The sequence below is a fragment of the Kryptolebias marmoratus genome, linkage group LG17 (genome assembly GCF_001649575.2).
Source record: "Kryptolebias marmoratus isolate JLee-2015 linkage group LG17, ASM164957v2, whole genome shotgun sequence".
Lineage (NCBI taxonomy): Eukaryota > Metazoa > Chordata > Actinopteri > Cyprinodontiformes > Rivulidae > Kryptolebias > Kryptolebias marmoratus.
The window spans coordinates 10,417,208-10,436,509 of NC_051446.1; the positions used below are offsets into that span (position 1 = coordinate 10,417,208).

The window sequence follows — 19,302 nt, forward strand, 5'->3', positions numbered from 1 at the left end:
TGCACCAGATACTCAAACTCCTCCAGCAGAAGAGTTAAAGAATCCAGGAGTGTTGTTCATGAGTAATGGTCAATTTACTGGTCTCGAGGGGCCCCAACCCTCACCTATGGTCACAAGGAATGAATCCTGACCAAAAGAGTGAGATCCTTGATACAAACTGTTGAAATGACTGGGTGGCTGGGCTCAGCCTTAGAGATAAGGTGAGCTGCTCCGTTATCAGGGGGAGCTCAGAATAGAGCTGCTGCTCCCCCACGTCGAAAGACGTCAGCTGAGGTGGGGTTAGGAAAGCTGGGTGCTTCTCTCTGGAGGTTTTCCAGGCACATCCCACTGGTAAGAGACACCAGGGCACACCAGCTGGAGGGAATATATAGCCTCTCTGTAGGAGTTGGAAAGTGTCCCTAAGGAGAGAGAGATGTCTGGTTTTCCCTCCTGGATCGGTTGCCTCCACAATCTGACCACGGATAAGCTGAAATGATGGATGGATGGGTTGATTTGGCAGTCATTTGCTTGGCAGGTTTATTTCACATTTGTACTGCTGTGGGCAGACCTGTCTGCTGTTTTGTCTTTCTTTACTGCACATGTTAATGTCTGGCAATGTCAACATTTTGAAAAATTGAAAAGATAAATCTTCCATCACTACTTTAGACCACTTCATTTAAAATTGTGATTAACGTCCTTTGGTCCTATTATTCTTTTAGACGAAGCCTGAGTGCCTACTTGCATTTATAGTTTTTATATATTTCATAAGAAGCTAATCAAACTGCCACTGTGATACTAATCAGTCCTGCTTCATAATGCCCAGTCTCCACCCTGCTGAAGCAGCACTGGACAAAGACAAGAATCAATGAGCGTTACATAATATTTAAACAGCACGGCCATTCAATTCCCATTCTAATCACCAAATAAAGTAATGTGGCTCATCTTGTTAAGCCTTCTTCAACCGTCAATCATGATTACGCGGCACACATAATAGTAGAAAATTAATCTGCCAGTTTTTAAGAGATTATCGCCTGTGTGTGACACTGAGGGAAAACTGTTCATAACTGGTGATTGAAATTAAACAAGCTACCCGTTGCCGATGGAGAAAAGAATATTAAACGGTGCTTTCTTTCAGGAACACATACAAACGATTTCCGGGACTAAACAATCTTGAGGAATTCAAGGTAGGATGAGATCTTCAGAGTCAGATAAAAATCTCAGGAAAAGTCACGACTGAATATAGTACTGACTCAATCTGTAAAATACTGGTTACTATCATCAGTAATCCTAAAAAGTTAGACACGTGTATTGGATGTGTGTGCCCTTTTGCACTTTTTAATACGTCTCAATTTCTCTACAAAGATCAGTATGGTGCTACATTAAAAATTTTTCTTCTTTTATGTTTAAAAAAAAACAACCTGCGAGCAGACCTGATGCTGTACTTTTTTCCTCTTCCAGAATGTCAGCACAACTGTAGGCAGCAGGCAGGGGGTGACTGACATCTGTGGCGCTTAAGCTCGCTGCTGAATAAAACCTGTCTAGACAGCAGTGTGAAATATGAAGAAAGGAGCTCTGCTCTGAAAAATGAAAAGATTACGGTTCAGCTATACAATAACGTACAGGTAGCATTTCAACTCCAGCTCTCCAAGGTGTCTGAGATGTATCAGCTCTACTCGGTTCAGTTTATTTCAAAAGTCGTGTCAAAGCTGTACTTTTTCTATAGCAGATTTTAAACAACTTGGACTGATCAATGATGCACAATCAATGGTTTCTAAAACAGCATTAAATATGAGCTGCAGTAAACGGTAAAAACATAAAAAAGAACAACATTAAAACTAAAATTATTGCCTGTTCATAAGAAAAGTGACGTCAGTGTGCAATGAAAAGTAAACAGACTTAAGGCCTTTTCATGCTCCATGAGAAGTCACAAAGTCAGCTCTCATTCACGTGGTTGTGTGACGAAAAATATATGTCATTTTTGTTCTCGTAGGAGCTTCGTCCGCCCCTTTTTCTCACAGGGGTTTGCGCCAAGAGTCGTGTGATTGGTCAGAAGTTGTTTATGGGGAAAAGCAAGTTAGCTTTAATGGAGACATTTTGCTTTTGCTGCTCCGCTGAGAAGAAGCTGGAGGGTGTCAGAGAATGCAGCCGTCTTTACAGCTGTTCCAGCAAAACTTAGAAACCTGTCAACTAAAAAAGACCACAGAGACACAGGCGGCTCTTCGTGGCTGTGGTGGCTGAGAGGAAGTGGGCCTCAGCTGGGCGGCATAGCGACACGTTCCCTTCATTTGCTCATTATTGTGCACCGTCAAATTTGCAACTGCCAAACAGCGTGTACTGTCTCAGTCGGTTTAATAAACACGTCTGGTTGCAGTAAGGGAAGTAAAAATTCGTACAAATACAGGAGAGTTGAGAAACCAGTGGGAAGAAACCTGTTTTAACGCTGTAGGAGGAGGGAGGAGCTTCCCGGGAGTTCTGATCCAAGTGTCTCGTGGACGATGAAAGGTGTGTGGAAATAAATGTCTCGCAACCACGTGACCACGAACCGACTTTGTGACTTCTTATGGAGTATGCCGGAACCTTTATTTCAAGAAGAATTTGAGGCCAATTAATTTCAATAGAGTTCAGTTTAATTAAATTCATTTGAATGCAGCGTGACTGCAGAGACAGGATGCCCACAGTCTCTATTATACGAGTGGGAAATATAAAAGTGCACATGCACACATAAAACATAATATTAATCAGGCTCATATAACTGTGCACACACATGCTTTTGCTTTTTAAATCTATATTGGAATCCAGCTGCGCAAGTTGATTTATGTTTGTTCCTCCACATGTCCTCATCTAAAAATAAAACATGCTTGCGAATGTTTTTTTTCAAGCGTTTCTCTACATGCCTTTCCTATACGCATTTGTTGTTTTACTGTTAGCTTTATGAGTCCAAACAATTCGGACTCATCGTGTTGGAAGTTTCATTGTCAGCCGGGCCTGACACCTGCCCTTTTAGCTAACCTACGGTCACGGGAAAAAAGAAAGTCTGTTCTCTTTCAGTTGTAAGGTTTTATGTATCAGGACATAATAAAAAAAATTAGCAGGTTCTATTTAAAGCTAACCTCAAGTGCACAAAAAAACAACAAACCAAACAAACAGCAGATTCCACCATTTCATTATTTGCTAAACAAAAATTAGGCCAAACTGGGAAAGCTGTGTGTAAATGCTTCAAAGGTTTGAAACAGAATGTACAAAAGATTGTGCAAGAATCGACCAACGAATAAACCCCGTAAATGAACATCTTCTATTGTAGTGCTTCTTCTCCTCTAGATCTAGGTAGCCTAGGGCAATTTGCAAAACCTCATGTTTAAGATTTTGGGGTGATTCAAATTTTTACTTTGAGAAACAGATTAGCTTCGTAGCACAAATATCCTTTTTTAAACTGAGACTTTTATCTAAAGTGAAACCATTCCTATCGTTTCATTGACTTTGAACAGGTGATTAATGCTTTCATTAGCTCCCAACTAGATTATTGTAATTCTTTGCATGTTGGTGTCAGCCAGGCCGGCCTCTCACGACTGCAGTTGGTTCAGAACGCTGCAGCTCGTCTCTTAACATGAGCAAAAAAGCGTGAACATATCTCCCCAGTGCTCGCTGCCCTTCACTGGCTCCCTGTTCGTTTGAGAATTGATTTTCAAGTTTTATTGTTGGTCTTCAAGGCCCTGAATGGGCCAGCTCCTGGTCACCTGTCTGATCTCCTACAGCCTTAAGTGCCCTATAGATCCCTCAGATCTAAATCATTTGTGTTCAGTTGTCCCGAGGTCCAGGCCGGTCCACAGAGGTGATCGGGCCTTTTCAGTTGTAGCTCCTAAACTGTGGAACCAGCTGCCCCTTCATATTAGACAGGCTTCAACTCTTGGTGTCTTTAAATCTCTTCTTAAAACACATTTGTCCTCACTGGCTTTTAATACAGCATGGGATTTGAGGAATGGGCTGTTTTTATGTTTTTTATTTTGTCCTATGTGTTTGTTTTCTTAATTGTTATTTGTAATTTGTTGTTTTTGCGTGTAGCACTTTGACCAACTGTTTTAAATGTGCTATATAAATAAGTTTGATTTAATCTGATGTTAAACTTTGTCCTTTTGCCAGTTTTTGATATTACATACCACAGGGGACCTAAACCCTTTCTGCTCAAGGATATGAAGGTTTTCACTTGGGTGACTTTAATAAGACAGTATTAAAACTATTATTCATTTAATTCACACTTTCTGTCGCTGGGAGATTGTGGATTGCTTTGTGGTTTGTTATATTCTTCTATATTTAACTTCAGTGTGTTCCACAGAGTGTTGATAATTCCCTTTATGAGCACAAAAATTGTAACAAGCAGCTGGTTTCAGAAATTGTTTCTCAGCAACAGACATCTCACGCACGCTTTTAAAGAAAAACAAACAAAAGAGAAACGTTGTGCAGTGGTGTACTGTATATTTGTGGTTATATTGAGGGTGCTTTGTCATCATTTTGATCCAAAAGAGGGAGGTGTGGGAGTATGCCCTTCCAATCGGAGCTGAAACAGTGGCACACGTGGGGGTGACGCTGGCACATGCAGAACTGTGGGCACGGATGAAGAGGAAGCAAGAAATAAGGCCAAACAGATGGAAGGAAGAGCGAGAAGAGGAGGAGCACCTGAAGAAAACGAGAAGGAAAAAAAAAAAAGTCCTGCGTTTTACAGAAATTGTGGAAAACCCAAAATATTTATGTTTGCAAAGCAGAGCAAAAGCAACTTTCGCTTAACTGAGATGAAAGGCTTTTATTTTGAATTTTAGTTTGGGAATCAGTTGTATACGTGTGCAAGGAATCTACAGAGTTTTAATATAAACACATAACAGGTGGAAAGATTTGAGGCCTTTAAGGCGATAACGAGTTTATCCTCTTCTGGTAAAACATCAGTGACAAGAACATAAGATGAAATAAGAGGTGTAAAACTTGCAGTTATGATTCTTCTGTTTATACAGTGCTGCCAGCTGTGAATCCAATTGCTCTATGGGAATAATAATAATGCCCTGAAAAGTATAGTGAATAAGCAGATAAGCAGGGAGAGTGATAAATGGTCTTATTTTGAAGAACAGGGAGAAACTTGTGAAAACCAGTAGTTGTCAAGCTTTATGTCAATCGCAGCGTAAGTGGTTTTAAAATTAAAAACAATGCAGTTGTGGAAAATGTAGGGAACTTAATTCAAAGTGATTAGCTGTAAAACAAAACCTTGGCACGAGATGTGTAGCGCAACATTCAATTTTAACAGATACTGAGCTAAAATCTGGCGTGGTAAAGTGGCAAATAAGTGTTTAATGGTTTGGCTTTTAATGCATATTAGGCTGTTCCCAAATTAATTTTACACAGTAGTTTTAAAAAACAAACTTGTAGACCAGATATTTTGGGGAAAGTACTTATACATTAAGTAAGACCGAAAAATTTGATTTTATCCGTTTTAAAACAGACAAAAAGAAGAAGCTAGCATTTCTTGAATGCATATCGCCTGCGACCCTGCATGCCAAAGTTTTAAACAAAGACGGATCTGTTAGTGCTTGAAGTCTTGGGGATAACACTCAGCTACTACCACAACAGCAGCATCATTGCTGCAATTGGGTGGACTCCAAGAAGTTATTTTTAAATGTGCCTCCAATGATTAATTTGTTAACAAAAATCCAGCCAGTGAATCCAATGACTCAGGGCATATTTTATTACCAGACAAATAGACAAAAACCTATATGATTACCTGCTTTTTATGGCGGCAGGCAATACAAATAAAAAAAAAAAAAGGAATTGTGTGCTTTTACCTGTGGCTGCGGAAAACATTGAGCAGGATGATGACGAAGCCCAGACTGTAACAGGCCAGGTAGGGGCTACCAAAGAGCCGGGAGAGTCCCCGGGTGTGATGCTCCCATCTCGCCACCTGAAACATGGCACCGAGACAAAAAGCACACTGTCAGACAACGGTGTTCAGAAACTAAATCACTGACAAACGTTTTTTTTTTTAATTTGGTGACTTAATAAATGATTAAGGTTTTGACACTGAATAGTTAGCTGAAAACACAACATTGACTTGGAAGTCATTTATAAAGAGTGTATGTTTGCAAAGAAATGAAAGTTTACACATGAAAACAGAACAGCAGTAGTCCTTTTGAGGGGGTACTGGTTAAATTGTACCTCTTACTTGGCAGTTGCCATTTCATACAAAGTAATTACCATTTTGTACGCAGCAGTAGCATAACAGATGTACTTATCATTGCAGGCGCCAGATGCCTGCAACTCTCTGGAACGAGCAGGTTTAGAAAATGAATGGATATGGTCCACGGTGATGTTTATTTTTATAAATTTGTCCTCAAAAAAAAGGGTCAGAAAAAAAAAAAACTTCCAATACCTGCAACAACCTAGTGTACTGCACCTTTTACTGGTCGTCTTCTAGAGATTAGGTACTAGCCCAACACAACGCTGAGCCGGATTGCAGGGGGACAGAAAATAGATTGTTGGAGATGTCCACCCAACACGATGTGACAACAATTACTTGCTGATTGTGTACTCGTATTTCCTTGAACAGGGTGAGTAAAATACATGTGCCAGGCACACTCTTGATAGTTCAGGTTTCTTAAAGCAAATGCCAATGCCTGCTTTTGTGTTTAGGTAAACATAATAAATTGTCACATTATTCTAGTAGCTTCATAACTGATTATAATAGAACTGAATTTTAAAATTTCTTCCGTCTTCAGAACCGGGGTTATTTAAAAAACAACTGTGACTACAGCCCCAAAGCCCAGACCTAACAGTGCTGATAATGATAATAATAATAATGATGACAATAATAGCAACAGTGCAAGTAGGCTTAGTTTCATCTTGAAAGGTACTCTGACAGATTAAACCATCAAGGTTGGGGCAGCTGCCATTTGAGTACTAAGAAAACTGTGGTAACTTGGCATAAGTCCAAACTGACCTGAAGCCATTTATTTGTTGTTTTCCTCCGCTAAAGCATTTAAATTCAATATCCACACTGGTATTTGCTCTGGTCTCGCCCCCCCCCAATGGTAAACCTTCACTTCCTTAGCTAATTTAATTGAAGGCACAAGGCTAACTTTTACTTCATCACACCTCTAACCAACCCTAAGCAAGCACACACAAAAAAGGATGAGAGGGGTCAGGCTTTCAAAGCTAAAATAATGCTAAAACACTACAAGTAGCAAGAAGTCACTGCTCAGTTGCCATTAACAAGAAAAAAATGTCACAACAAAATGTTTCACTTTGACTCAAAGTGCCCACTACTCAATTGTAACCTTGGTCTTTTTGTGAAGTTTTCACTTCTTCAAAATCCTTTTTCCACAATAACTTGGAGCATTTGATTCAGTGATTCATTTCCGTTATCTTTCTTAGTTGAGCTTGCCATTCACAAAGCCATTCATAACTCCTGCACATTATTACTCCTGCTGCTAAACTCTTTTAACTGCTTTCATTCAGCCTGCTTTGACATTTATACTCAAATAAATAGTGTTTTGTGTAGGTAGTGTTGGGCTTCATGGTGGTATAGACTGGGTGGTCTGAGGTTCAAATCCTGGCTGTGCAGTCCTCTGAGTAGCGCTTGTTGCTAATTTTTTAATTCCTTATTAGCAATAGAAAAAGACTGATTTTGAAATTCTCTTTAGTTTGCCACACAAAGTACATATCTGTTGGGCTTGCAGATTTCCCCAACCTACTTACAAACTACTTCTGCATACTTTGTGTTATCGTAGGTAATCATTTATCAAAATGTTCAACTCATTCAGGAGATGTGCCCTATGAATTTGTGTTTTTGTAACTTTTACACTTTTCAAAATATTTAATTTTGGTTACAAATATTTCCCCCATAGAAATACATGGAGATCTCTTCAATTTTTCAACTCTGCTTCAATGAGTTTCCTTTAATTTAGTTCTCTTACATTACATTTAGCTTTTTCCTACAATTTTGCTACTTTTAGCTTTCAGCCAGTGTTTTACTCTCTTTAGATTGTAGCTAGTATTCTGCTTCTTTACATTCAGCTAAAAAAACTGTTTGATGTTTGTGAATTTTGTCACCATTTATAAGATCAGATATTTCCCCATTTAATTATTGATTATTATTGTTTTTTTTTAAATATTTTTTAGGTGAAAAATGTTACATCATAAAACATGGCAATTAGAAAAATAAATTGAAAATTTCATTTTAACATTGTAATTATGAATTTTTTACTGGTTAAACATTTTATTCATTTACATTTAAATAAATACTTGGTTGGTTCTTATAAAACTTCAACAGGAAGATATGAAAGAAAATTTCACATTCAAGGCAATTTACTGTTTTTAATTTCAGTTAAATCAATGTTTCTCAAAGAGTAATTTTGATATTAACCAATTAATTGTGATTATATTTTCCCATACTCCAGCAGCCCTAACACTGTGCAGGAGACGCTGAAATGAAATGAAATGAATGAAAGCTGCAAATTCACAGAATGCAAATTTTATCCGTTATGCAACAAAAAAAAAGGCCATCTGACCTGTCTATTTATATGGTGAACAGTTCTTTATGAAGTGAGACAGATGTCAAACTACTTTCTGACTGTAGGCTGCGGGGAAGTGCGTACATGACAGTTAAACGGAGCATAGAAGAAGGACACAAATGGTGCCGTGACAACGGCTTCTCTATGTTCAGAGTCAGGCAGAAAAAAAAAAAAAAAATTGTATTAGAATGAAAGGAGGAATAAAGGTGAGCGGAAACAAACTTTTCATGGGGGAAAGAAAAGAATTTATTGAATCAGGTATGAAGTGCGTCTCAAGTGCACCTACTCAAAAAGTAGCTGCTCAAACGCAGCCAGAGGTTGTTCAGGAAGCTTTATCAAATAAACTAAAAAAAACAAAAACAATCTATAGCTATCTTTAGATCTTCAAGGCATCTGTTGAATAAATTACAGCTTTAGGATCCTTTATGTTTCTCTTCAACCCAGGTTCTGTTTTCTTTTCTTTCTTTTATTTTTTTTTTTTAAATCAGAGCTTACTTACTCTCACCTTCCATCTCTTCCTGCATGTTAAGAGGAGGCTGATGTGTAATTAAGGCTCAGTGGCTGACAACCCTCTCAGCCCCAGACTTACATGCACATGTTGATTACATCAGAGTCCGCTCCGTGGGGTTCTGACACACAGCGGTGCACAGAAACCCAGAACAAAGGCAGCTACAACGGAGGGAGTAATTAACGATTAGCCTTGCAGATAGCAGGTTAGGGGGAAAGCAGAAATGATGACGCAAAGTGCTTTAATGTCACTGCGTGGCATTTTAAAACTTGGGGCATTGTTATTCCTGTTCATTAAACTCGTGGTATGTGTTGAGATCCAGACAAAGAAGCTGGTACCAGTCTGAAGAGCTTCCATCTGCAGACTCTTCTGTCTTCGAACTGTAAGTCTCGATCGCTTCAACGTTCATGTTGGAGAAACTCAACTGTTCTGCTAATGACAACTGTGTATGGAGAGGTTAGTATGCATAGCTGAAAGCATATGTTGGAGCATTCGAGCTCTTGGGGTATACAGCTAGTCATCAAGTGCAGCAAGTGGATAAAAATCTTAATTTAAACGTTTATTTTGTGTGTGTCCATAGAGTTTCTAAAAGTAGAATAGGAGGCAGAGCATTCTGTTATCAGACTCCTCTCCTGTAAAACCAGCTTCCAAATTTTGTCTGAGGCTGACACCCTTACCTACTTCTAAGACTTGCCTTAAAGCTTTCCTTTTTGATAAATCTTACCGTAAGCGTTGCCTTGGGCTGCTATAGGTGTAGCTGCAAACGTAAGAGTTCAAGTGTTCTGTCTCGTTTCAGGTCTGTGAGTTCAGCAGAAGCCTGTTAATCTGTCAGTCATTCACATCAGGTGTGTCAAAACAGAGAAACACCTCAAACATGCAGGATAGTGGCCCTCCAGGACCAGCGTTGAACACCACTGATTTAAACCTTCAAACGCAAGCAGTAAAACCTTAAAATCAATCTGGAAACAGATAGGAAGCCAGTGGAGAGAAGCCAAGAAGAGTAATTAACCCCACTATGGAGTCATAAAACAACCTTTTCACTTTTGTAACTGAATATGCACATTATTATTATTATTTTTTTTTTTTAAAGTTGGAAACTGATCATAGACCTTTTTTTCTCACTGCCTAACAGCTTTGAAAGTTGTGGTCGCCCGTGCAGAGTTGAGATCCCAGGCGAATCAGGTTTTTTTTTAAAGTTGTAAACTGATTGGTTTGCTCCAGATCTATTTATGGCTACATAGGGATGATATTTGAGGCAGGCTGTAACACAACAGAGCTGGAGATCTGAAGAAAACTGAAACTGGAGCAGAGAAATCACACATTTTTCTTCTCATCCCGTCTCAACACCTATCAGATGTATGTAAGAAGAATTCTATGGGAATTATCCTCCAACCTGACAGCACATTATTTTGCACTCTGGGAACTACAGCTAGCACCCTCCACCCCTTATAATGGAAGGCCATTTTTGCCCTTACGCTGTATTCCGAGCCAGGGATGGGACGACAACCTCGCACATCATCTTTGAAATCATTTACAGCCATCCCCAGGATGATGGAGTGCGCTAAAAATACTCAGGTGTTCTGCAGACAGACCACTGATGATGCCGTCAAACCAATCAAGCCAAATGACAGAAGGCGCAGATGAGGCAGGGAGTGGCGCCATATTGGCAGAACAAGCAGCTCTTCAGGATAAATTCAATAAAGTCTTAACAAGCTCCTCCTGCATCTCCATCAGCCCATTTATATCTTAGATGCAGGCGCCAGTCCTAAAGCCAGCACAGTGGGAAGAAATTTGAGAACGTGGTCATCAAACATCTGTTAGATGAAAGAACATCTGAGCAGCACAAATAGGAAACTATAGCTAAGTCATCATTAACTAATTACACACTTGTTTAAAAGGGAAAAAAAGAGTGACAAGTGAACCCAAAGTAAAACTTATGTAATATTAAAGAGTGACCAAGACTCTTTTAAGTTGTGTTCATTTTCAAACCCTCCAGGGATCCAACATTGGACTCTGATTCCTAATCAGCACCTGATGGTTTATCGACTGTATTAATGTACAGCTTCGTTTAAAGGAGAACAATCTGCACACAAGCACAGCCAAGTAATACGGGTAATAAGGAGAAGAGAACAAGAACATCTCTGGATCAAGTGCTTGAAGTACAAAAAGAAATACCTAAATAAAAATTATCTTGAATTTATTCAGAATTTGGCAAAAAATTCAATTTACCAACTCATAGTTTGCCATTATTTTCACTGTTATTACCTGCTGTCGAATGTGAAAGGGTGATAATGTTTTTGCCTGCGTCTGTGTGTGTTGATGTGGTAGTTATCATGAGTCATTCCCAACACATACTCTGAGTGCTATTCATTCTGAGATCTTTGCTTAAAACTTTGTCATTAACTAAGGTTATTAACTAAAGCTTTGCCACTGAATTTAGCCAACACAAAACTGCTTTTAACTCAGTCAGATACAGATACTCAGCTAAAGTTTGAGGTTGTAGTACTCTTAGAAAGGTAACTTTTGAAGTCGATTTGATTCAAGAGCCAACGGTTAGCCAACTAAAAAAAAAAAAGAAAAATGGCTGTCAGCGTTCAGTTGCCGAGATATTGAGCTAAAATTTGGTATGGTAGTACCTGAAAGGCCCCCTACTGGGTTAGCTGCAGTACAATTTCTACAATAAGTCCTGCCCTTCCATGTAAACAAATGGGGCATTTTCATGACAAAAAAATAAAAACACACTTCTTTTTATTTGAAGTTCTTTGAGATCGATTCTGAAATGCCACTTCTGTTATTGACAGGAGGCTGATTCTAGTTATGATCATCATCATCCCAAAACTAGGTTTCTTATTGTGACCCCTTCATGGAGGCAGATGTCCAGGGTCACCTCAGCGAGTTAACTCACACAGAAAATTTGGCAAGTGTTTTATGCCGGCTGCCCTTCCCGAAGCCTCCTGTGCTCGAACCTGTAGCCTCAGGATCACAAGACCAAGTCTCTGCAAGTGGTCTGTGAATATAGACACGTTTTTTCCCCCCCAACAAGCTGTTTCGCCATATGAAATATGTTAAACAGCTATCAAGGCTTGCTCCAGCTGCTATTATTTCTCCACAACAACAACAAAAAAAAAGTAAAAATAACTGTTCTTTTTTTGTTTGTTTCATTTTTGTTTCTGATTACTGTCTAGTATGCACAGACTTGTAAAATCTTTGGCCTTACTCGTGAATCTATAACAACCTTTTTACCTTACAAAGACAATAACTTGTAAAGAGGCAGTAACATAAAAACTAAAATATTTCACAACAATTTAACCAGAGCTGCAGGATAAAAATCTCTACTCTTCACCAATCAGAACGGTGCCTCTGAAGCATCAGCAGAAACTTCTTTTACAGCTCCTGCTGCCTGACCTGCAGCTGATTAACTTAAGAAAAAAACCTTTAAGCATCTTCAACATAGTGACGCAAACACACTGAGCACAATTACCTTCCCTGTTCCACACATAATCTCTAAGATAAACCATAACCTAAACTGCATGTATGTGACAAACACATTATATGATCATGGCATTTTAGACAATTACATGAATAGAATAGGTCTGTATGTATATTGCTGGGCTCAGACTTCACCCGGTAAAAGGAAATACTATTTTCTGATTGGCTGATAGGTTGCTAACTCAAGTCTTGACTTACTTCATCCATTCATTCTATTCAGCTGATTAATTCTGAGCGTTGAGCTTAATCACCTCTCAGTGCAAGGAAACATCGTGTGGTGTGTGAGGGCGTGAAATCGTTGAAATGCGAGTGCCTCACTCGCAATGCTTGAGACCCGAGAGCTCTTTTAACACGTACTAAATGAATAAACCAAAGCTCCTTCACTGCATTGTACTTCTGCTACCACCACTGCCTAATAACTACTCAAATATACTAAAAACACTCAGCTGCATGGACAATAATTTTTTTTTTTTACTCCAGCTTGAGCCTGTACAGTGATTAATCATAACATTTCAAGCATTGACAAGAACTGAAAAGTAATAACGGTACCTGTCAGTAGGCGGAATGTGAAAACTAAGACCTGTCTTTCAAATTAGTGCTGTTGGAGGCAGAAAAAAGAAACTGTATGCATTTGAGCAAACTTGAATGACTTGTAATGATTGAACAGTTAAATGTGTCCAAATTTTGATGTCCACAACCTCAGTGGTTATCAACCGTGATCAAAGAATGTAAACCTACTGACCGACTAAGTAGCCATGGCTGCAGTTTGCACTCCAGACTAATAAGTGGTAATAATGTGCTGCTTGGTCAATTGCTTTTTGAAAAGACAAGAAAAAGAAAGCAGATGAAGTCAAACCAGAAATTTGATGCAGGTTTGAGTCCTTGTGGCCCCTGAGTTAATTAACCAAATGATGGGTAACAGCTAACGTCCTCACACGGGATGCTCCTTAAAAACTAGTTACAGCTTGCTGCCAAAGGCAAAGGGTCAGGAATGTTTCTGCCGTGTCTGTGTGTTTGTTTGTCGTGCTAGCAAGCTATCTCATGAATCAGCGTGCAGATTTTAATATAACACTCAGAGAGTTGGATGAAAATCACAACTAATTAACTATAAGAGTAAACCCCATTTAAGATGGCTTCCACAGCTGAGCTACCTTTTCAATTTTACAGATACTGAGCTAAAATTTGGTTTGGTAGTAGCTGAGCTGCATGTGCTTTGTAATGGAAGAATTTACTATAGGGTAACACCTGGTGTTTATAAGTCCTGATTATGTTATGACTTCTATTCCAAGTCCCATGGTTTCTCACAGAATGAACTTGTTTATAGGAATGATGTTGAATTTTCTCCTCATGAGAACCAGACTGACTTGTTTTCCCCTAACTCCTCCTCCTGGTCCAGTATTTCAATATCTTTAATAAAAGCTCCTGTGTTTACTTGGGGGGCCAGAGCTTGGATTCGGAGCTTCTTCATTCGGACCTGGGACTCTGATGTTAATTCTTAATTGTCTTTAATGCTCTCTGTATTTTGTGTGCAACATATAAATAAACCTGTTTGAGTGATTTCATCTAACAGTGCCTGGAAATTGATTTTTTGCTGCCACAACAGCTTGTCCACTGAAAGAGAGAAACGTTGAGCGTTCAGCCAGGCGAAAACCGAACCAGGAATTAAGCCTCAACAGCACAAGCTACAAACACACTTTAACACACACACACACACACACACCCATTTACACAGCCTTTCTAATTTAATTGAGTGTACATAATTTGTACCCACACTCTGATGAGCTTATGAAAGGCAGTGTGGGTTCTAGCATCTTGCAGTTTGGGACAAAAAGCAGTGGTCTGATGAGTGAACAAATAAATAATTGAGTTAAGCTGCTCCAACTAACAAGTTACAGCAAGCATTAAAACCAGATTTATAATTTGAAACGCACTTGTTGAGTTGAAGGAGATAAAGTAAATCCTTGATAATTCATGGTAAATGGTATGTCTTCCTTCTGCGGAGGTCAACACAGCAAGGGAACCTACATGAAAGATTTAGCAATTGTTTCATGCCGGGTGCCCTTCCTGACACAAACTGGGTTCCAACCTGCAGCCTCAGGGTCACAAGACCGCGGTACTGACCACCGAGTTACTGTGGCTCCAAATAAAAAGAAGCTAAAGTAAATCCTCTAAAATCCATTTGCCTGTTTTTCAGTCTTAATTTTGAGGCTGACCAAAAAAATCATTCACTCAAGTCAAACTGCATATCTGAGCTCCAGGAATACTGATATGTTAAATGAGAAATGTGCTTCTTGCTGATACTTAATCTGGAAAAAACAGCAGTCCGAAAATGTTTTCCACTTCCCACTGGTCTGACTCACTGACAAACACACACAAACTTTAGCCTACACGGCGTGGGTCTACCTGAGGTCACATAACCGCTTCCATCAGGGTAATTGAGTCCAGTCAATAAAAACATGAACAGAATCAAATATTCACTTCTTCAAAGAAGTCCAAAATACATATCTGGAAATACCTGACTAAAACAAACAAATATATTTACAATAAATAACCTTACTGATGATCAGAGCAGTCAGAGTTTCTATTATCTGTAGAGGCAGAAGTATTTTGAGTTCGAGATGTGTTCAATCGTTTCTGAGCAAAAGGCACAACTTTAGAACAAAGTGGACACAATCTTTAGGTATAACTTAGCCAACACTTGTTTATGTACTTGTTTGGCAGACAAAACAATATTTAGATTTTTTTAATCAAAAAAGACAGGTTCAACACTCAGCTGGGCTTAAGTGGTGTTTGCATGTTCTGCCCTTGCGTGTGTGGGTTTTCTCCATGTACTCTAGTTTCCTCCCACAGTACAAAAACTCACATCATTAAATTACATTACTGGAAATTCTGCAGTGGCCCTGTGTTCTTAGTTGTTCATCTCTATTTGGTCCTATGACTGACTAACAACCGGTCCGGGGTGCACGCCCTCTCTCACCCACTGAGTGTTGGAGATAGGCACTGGCTTCCCACCACCCTGAACGGAATAAAAAAAACTGAATGGATGGACACTAGTTTGAAAATGGAATTATGCAAAGACAGCGCACCTATTCTTGCTTTGGAGAACAGCAAACATTTCTATCTACATAAATAAATATAAAATTTAGATTTGTTTCTGTAAATCAAGACAAACCTTAAGCATAATGTGAAAGATTACAGACTTGCTGTTGTGAAAGAAAAAGGTGGAATGCTCTCTCTGGGTTGGGGATGAGTCTTTGGTCGATGGACTGGAGTTTTGTTCGCAGTAACATTGCTCTGGTTCATTGTGGTCAAGAAAGAGCTAAGCCAAAAGGCAAAGTTCTCAATTTTCTTGTCCAATTATGTTTTAATTCTCACCTGATTATGAGGTATGGATTATGGTTGAAAGAACAAGCGGCTCAGCTTTAGAGATACAATAGGAAGTGCCAGTATCCAGGGGAAACCTCTGTTCCACCACATCTAAAGAGAAAGTGAGCTCAGGTGGTTCAGGCACCTGACTAGGAAGCCTCCTGGGCACCTCTATCCTGCATGTTTTAGATTTTTCTCTGCTTCAAAACACCTGATTCAAATAACTGGGTGATTAACACGCTTCTGCAGAACTTGAGACGTTGAAAAGGTACTTCAACCACAGAATCAGCTTTGGAGGAGCAGCTAAAACATCCAGGATAGTGGCCCTCAAGGACCAGGATTGGGCACAGCTGGGTTAAATAATGTTTATAATTGTGAGATAAAGACATTCAGTCAAGACTTTCCCTAGTGTAAACCTATCACCCGGTGCACAATCATGTTATGGTGGCCACTGAATAAAAACAAAACAATGAGCTTTTTGGTTCCACCTCCACAGGAATTAAATTTTGGCCCCTCATCAATCTGTTCACTGTCAGAACTCATTGGGTTTTTGCATGCTCCAATAAGCTGGTTCAACATTGCCTTTTTTCTACTAAACAACACCCAAAGATTTACCTAAAATAAAATAAAAGTTAGGAAAACTTAATTTAACACCATCTATTTACAAAAAATATTTTTTCTCTAAGTTTGTTTTCTGTTGCCTAAATGAAATTCGGAAATTAGATTTTCTATAAAGTCTTCGATTACAAAAGAAGTTTCAATGGGAGCAAGTTGGTGTGACAGTATGTTTACTTCCTGCTTCCTTTCGCCACCTTTGTTATCAGGATGTGTGATTTCCCCAACCTCTGACAGCTTTAGCCGCATGAGACAATTTGCCTCTGAAACAGCGGATATGGACACCTTATGAGTACTCTGTTCCCTTAAATGTAGGTCACTGGGCAGTTCAGACTCAGATGACTGATGACTGTGACCATCTCCATATGTAGGGAGAAGATCAGATGTTGCTTAATATGCTGATTAATATGCAGTTGCTCCACCAGCTTCATCGCCACAGACGGCCTAGTTAATAATGTATGAATCGAACGGCCTGTTCAGCTAAGAATGAACTCAGCTTGTGAGGGTTAGATGGGAGGTAATATTATGGTTACTACAAAAAAGACGCAATGGAATATACCATGTGAAAACTACTTGAACAAAAAGCCTTTACTATAAACTTTAACATATCAAGTGTTTTAGCTCGTTAAACCATTGTCAATACAGTAACTAATGATGGCTACCTACCCAAATAAAAGTTGTTTGTGTCACAAAAGGACCCATCAGAAAAATATCAGTTTCTGCGATCACTATTGCTGAAACGCCAAATGCAGTCAACAAGCCGATTATTACCCAGTAATGACTGTACAATGCATCTGCGCGTGCCTAAAAAAACACCATGCCAAAACTAAGAAGAGCAAACAGAACCTATTGACTGGCTCGCTGAGTAAACACGTGTGTATAGTCTGTGACTGTCAGCCTGCAGAGCTGCAATAAAGCACAGACGGCAGGGCAAGCTTCAAATTTCACCATATGTTGAGATTACAGAGTAATCATCTCTTGTTTTTACATCCAATTCAGATACCAAACTAGCAAGAATGTCTATTAAAATTTGCGCACATTCACATTGCTATCCGGCCATCATTCTTCAGTTTTTGTCATGATTTTCAATTTGCTCGTCGTCCTGCAGCTTCGGATACCATCAGAACAGAACTACCTTGAACTCCTCTGCTTCAGGCAAACACTTGCCATCGACCCGTAGGAGGCATTCCACCTTTCTCTGGCCTCAGACCGAGAGGAGCTGACTCTCACTCCTTCAGAAGCCACTGTGGTACCCCATGCTCCCTTTGCACCTCTTACAGAATGCTTCAGGAAACACGGCCACAAAATCAAACTCTCATGACCCTAATACCGTAGCATGGGTGAAGATCTGGTTCATCGTTCCACGACCCAGACTGCTGCTTCTGAATTGAAGGTTCGACAATAGGTCAAAGCTTCCCTTCCATCACCTTGGAGTAAACTTCCTCAGGAAGGCTGAGAACCTAGGTTACTTGATAACTAGAGCACACTCTTTGGTCCACCTTTTGAAACAATGGGACCGACAACCTGGTCCGCCACTCTGCAGGTGTTGTCCCAATCCTTCATGTGATATAAAGTGGACAAATGAAAAGATTACCAGCCTTATTACTGGTAATATTGAGAATTTAACAATAAAAGATTGTTGTGATAATAGTGCTACAAAGTAAACACGTAATTACTTTACTGAAGGGTACTTTTGAGGACATACTAAATAACTTGAATTTCTTGAAGGAGCACTTCTCAAAGCCCGACTGTGGAAAATTTTCCCACTTCAGAGGTCTACAGCTACAGCTGGTTCTTTATAGAAAATTACACTCTCTTTCTCACACACACACACCAGCAGAAGCAGCAGACAAACTCCGACACTTGAATGCACAGTCCTCCGCTGACGCAGTCACCAATAATCATCAGCCATCAAGTTCGTCTTGTTTGCCTTGTAAGACTTACAGTATGTCTTTTTATATGCAACTCTTGTACGTCAGAGCCTAAAAATAAATGTCATTGGTGAAATATAAACGTGACATAGAAACAATATCGCAGGCTGAAAGTCAGACACATAAATCTAAAGTAAAATTCATGCACAACATATTGCATGATAATTAATTTAGCACATTGTTTTCATCTATTTATAGGGGGTCAGATTTTACAGTAGTAGTCGTATATTAAGCTTTTTTTATGTACAGTTGAGGGTACGATCAAACGAGTGCCTCAAAACCGCGTCTTCTGCTCTGTATCTCACGTGGACCCTCCATGCATTTTTCCCGTTGAGTCTACTTCCTTTTTTGTTCAATTATTCATTGAGATTTTGGTGCTCATCACTGCATCATAGACCCTTTTTCAGACATGTGTTTCACTTCTCAGATGAGAACACTTGAGCTGGGCTGCGTGAGGTTTACCTGAACAGTTTGCAATTTTTCCCCCCCTTTTCATATGTTTAACGTCTGCAAAATGCAGCCATGCTCAAATTCACACTGACCCCAGTTGCACTTCCCCTTTCATACATAATAAGAGCCCAAACAGAGAGAGCGCAACATGGAAGCTTTATATAACCAACGTTTGCCCATTTTTGTGTGTGCCTGTGAGTGTGTGTAGTCGCACTACTCATTACAGCATATGTAATTTTACCTGGTGCGCATTAGAGTTTTTCTCTTTTTCCACCAGAAATGTTTTGCTTTAGGCAGAGCTGTAAAAAGAACTGGAAAGAAAAGTGGGTATGAGCCGTTCAGAGTCAGAAACTCAAAACGCCCGGCTGTGCAGTCCGTGTCACAAAGGGCAGTCTTGCATTTTTTTCACTTTTTCTGG

General features: G+C 39.5%; 1 protein-coding gene across 2 annotated transcripts in view; it reads right to left on the bottom strand.

Moving 5' to 3' along the window:
• pemt (phosphatidylethanolamine N-methyltransferase) overlaps positions 1 to 19,302 on the bottom strand; it is a 75,217-nt gene that overhangs the window by 37,254 nt on the left and 18,661 nt on the right. Inside the window, exons 3-4 of one of the 2 annotated variants that reach the window (XM_017416243.3) lie at positions 5,802 to 5,917; positions 2,589 to 4,650 (exon numbers count right to left, since the gene is read on the bottom strand). In XM_017416243.3, coding sequence (XP_017271732.1) covers positions 4,272 to 4,650; positions 5,802 to 5,917 — 495 coding nt within the window. In that variant the 3' untranslated portion in view covers positions 2,589 to 4,271. Of the gene's footprint in view, positions 1 to 2,588; positions 4,651 to 5,801; positions 5,918 to 19,302 lie in introns of those variants that run through there. The other variant, XM_017416242.3, reaches the window with a different exon arrangement.